At 39.5% G+C, this 3,719-nt stretch overlaps 1 protein-coding gene across 1 annotated transcript; it reads right to left on the bottom strand.

Annotated features, from left to right (window-relative positions):
- Positions 1-1,499: 1,499 nt before the first annotated feature.
- Positions 1,500-2,975, bottom strand: LOC110107711 (pentatricopeptide repeat-containing protein At2g36240-like). Its single transcript, XM_020838056.1, has one exon. The coding sequence runs from the start codon at positions 2,973-2,975 to the stop codon at positions 1,500-1,502; it is 1,476 nt and encodes a 491-aa protein (XP_020693715.1).
- Between the last annotated feature and the right edge of the window lie 744 nt (positions 2,976-3,719).

Genomic DNA, 3,719 nt, shown 5'->3' with positions numbered 1-3,719 from the left:
CAGCCATGTACTGTATTTGTAGATGATTGTTTTGAGGAAAAGAAAAAATATAGATGATTTATTCTGCTGCATTTGATGTTTCATAGTAGCTCTGTGTGTCTGTTTTTGAGTTGAAATATTTGGAAGAATCAGTTCCAAAGCAAATTCCAAAACCAGATCCTGGTCTGTTCGTTTGGCTGGTCGCGGCCCGGTGCGGGCGGGATCCGTCCCGGTCGGGTCGGGTCGTGACAATTGCTCCCCTAATTGAAGCACAATATCTCTTTGGGGTAGATGTAGCTTTTTTGTAAAGGTGGCTATAGAATTGTTGTAGAAAAATAATTGTTTTTAAAGTTAATATGGGTATTATAATTTAAAAAAAAAAATCAAACAATTACAGCTACTACACACGAGCAAATATAGATGAAAAATAATAATAAAATAATGGCTAAATGAAAGTATGACAAAACCTATAAAAGCAAAACAATCAGAAAACTACCCCAAACAAACCTTAAATTAACTAGATATTTGATGGAAATGAAGCTTTGGAAATAGTTCCCTATGCTAGTCCCTCATCTAAGAGATATTTAGTTTGAGGATTGACATAAGAATCAAATGATGGAGAAATTTTCATTTATAATAACCTTATCCAAATTTGATAATGCTTGATTTTTTACCCATTTGATTTTCCTATGTGCAAAATAAAGTGATGCTTTTACTAACTATATGTTCATGACTTATATGCCATATATACATATATTATGTATATATAATAATTATTTAATCAATTATAACTTAACCTATACAAGAAAATAAGCTTTCACAAATATAATCATATATTCAATAATAATAATTTCCAACCATTCACAAATCCCCCTATAAATAATTAAGTGATAAAAGAATACTTATTGAGTGACCAATTAGAAATTAAGAGGTGAAATAACTTGAAGCAAGAGAGTATGAAGATGATGCATCGAGAAGCATTATCAAGAATAAATTTGTGACTTGTGAGTGAACTTTTGAGTGAGATAGCAAGAATAGAAGAACAACCAGAAGCAACTAACACAAAAAGAGATAATAGACAATCAATTAGCCACAACTCAACGACTATGAGAAATAGCAAGGAGAAACGCATATTTGTGTTTGATTGTTGTGGTAAATGTTGAACCAAGCAATGAAATATGTACAAAGATTTCATTGAGCCATAGCTGAGTACATAAATCTATTACATGATGTGCCAAAGTGGAATGGCATGGCTACTTTGTTGTGCCTTGTGCTTGACTAGCAACCCATTTCACACGAATAGTTTATCGCTTCTAAAATACGCTTTTAATAACGTTCCTAAAAGCTTTTAAATACCTCTTTGGGCTATAATGTTGTACATTTGGATTCCTCTTTCTTGTTTCAAAAGCTTGAATTTTGTTTTGGGGAGTGAATATAAACGAATGTCATCTATAACCTTATAATCTTCTTCATCTTTTGAGAATTTACTTGAAACATTCCCAGCCCATATCACAATTCATTCATTTACTAAACTGCAAATCCTCCATCAACCGGTTATAAACGGCTATATTTGGTATGAACCCTGCATCCAACATCTCATCCACCACCCTCTCCCCTTCCTTCTTCTTCCCTTCCCCTGCAAATCCTTGTACTAGTATCGAGAAAGTCGCACCATTAGGATCAAAACCATATCTTGTAGCAAAAATTCTAAATTTATTAGCGTCCATCGTCCTTCCAAAGCTGCAAAGATCATCTATAAGACAGTTAAATGTTATTCTATCAGGCAGCATTCCCTTCTCCACCATTTTCTGCATCACTCCATAAGCTTCATCCAGTTTTCCTGAATTCCTCAAACCTTCAATTAGAGTAGTGCAGGTTACCACTCCGACGAACTTCCCCTTTTCCCAGAACAAGCTAAGAATTTCCAATCCCTTCTCTGCTTTCCCTTCCGCACAGAGCATCTCAATCAATACCAAGCAATCAAACTCGTCTGGCACCACTCCCTTAGCCATGAAATTCATCAAAAGCTCAAATGCTTCCTGATTTCTTCCATCCCTGCAAAGCCCATGAATCAGAATTTCGCAGGTGGAAGCCGTCAGTTTGAAGCCAAGGTCTAGCATCTCCAATGCAGAACCAATACCTTCGTTGAATCTCTTCTGCCTAAGGAATCCCGCGATCAAAGTATTGAAACTGACTGCATTCGGCTCCAAGTTTTTCAATTTCATCTCTCGAAACCAGGTTACGGCGGAATTGAACTCGGAATTCCGGCAGGCACTATCAATTAGGATGTTGAAGGTATGGGTATCAGGCTTCACGCGATCCTTGATCATTGCCTTGTACCATTCGACGGCGAGGCGGTGATCACCGCGGCGGGCAAAGGCATGGATGATCAGGTTGTAGAGGGCAGGATCGAGGCGCCCATCAATGGATCGGCGGGCATCTGCGAGGGTCTGGGAAGCATCGTCAAAGCGGCCAGCACGGGTAAAGGCGGCAATGGAGGCGCGGTAGATGTGAGGGAGACGAGGGCAGGAGAAGATACTCCCGCCGGCGGAAGTGGAGGTGGAGCAAGGACAGGGATGAGTGATAAGGAAGCCAAGGAGGAAGCGGAGATAGTCGAGGCGGCAGGAGGCGGCGAGGGACCGAGCCATGTACTCGTAGGTGGAATGGTCATGGCGGAAGGAGTCCGAGGAGGAGGCGGCCCAGAAGAAAACGTGGAGATCGTAGGGTGCAAAGAAAGGGTGGTGATGGAGGCGGCGGCGGAGGAAGTGGAGTAGATCAGCGGCTGTGAACGAGCGTGCTAAATGAGATTGGAGGAACCGGACAAGGACAGAGGGAGGGGCTGGTGGTGCGATGGAAACCGTGGGGAGTGGATCAGGGACGGATGGCTCGACGTTAAGGAGAACTTGGTTAGGGTTAAGATTTTCGTTTATTCGGGGTTTTGAGAAAGAGGATGATAAGATCTTATAGTGAGATCGAGAAGACCTTCTTGACGCCATGGGCTGTTAGAAGAAGCCCTGGTTTTATTCGTTTAAAGTTATGTCAGGACGAAGATAGGTCATCATCTTCATAAAAAAATTCAGATCTATTTTATAAAGAAGATTTTTTTTTTTTTTTAAAGGAAGGTATGAGTGTCCCAAAAAATAAGGATTTTTACATACATAACACCTAAAATTTGAAAAATACATATTAAATACCTAAACTACCATATTTACTTATATACCACTTAAAATTCATTTCTAACATTTGAAATACCATTCCGAACGTTTTCGTCAAAACCACTCCCCGACCTGTTCACGCGCGAAAGCTTCTCGGACGATGACGACTGTGGCCTCTTCTTTGCTCGAGCAGGTAGTGTTACCTTCTTCCAGCGTGAAAGATTCTCCTTCTCGTGAAACTATTTCTTCTAACCAGCCATTCGTGTGCCCTAGGTTCTTGTTCACGCGTGAAAACTTCTCTGATGATAATCGTGGCCTCTTCTTCGCTCAAGCAGATAGTGTTACCTTATCGTTATTCTGACTCAAAATTGATTTGAATATCATGCTATATGAGTTATCTTGAGTTGTTGTTCAAGCTATAAAAAATATCTTGAGTTGTTGTAAAAATCAAAATTGAATTTTATAGTTTTCTAAATTGACAAGAAACTGTAATTTTTGAGTTGTTATATCATGCTATATGAATTATTGAGTAGTTGAATATCATGTTATACGAATTAACTTGAGTTGTTGTAAAAATCCGCAACT

This window comes from Dendrobium catenatum, unplaced genomic scaffold (assembly GCF_001605985.2).
Source record: "Dendrobium catenatum unplaced genomic scaffold, ASM160598v2 original_scaffold_56042, whole genome shotgun sequence".
Taxonomy (NCBI): domain Eukaryota; kingdom Viridiplantae; phylum Streptophyta; class Magnoliopsida; order Asparagales; family Orchidaceae; genus Dendrobium; species Dendrobium catenatum.
Note: the sequence above shows the minus strand (reverse complement) of the source record. Positions and strands in the feature narration are given on the sequence as shown.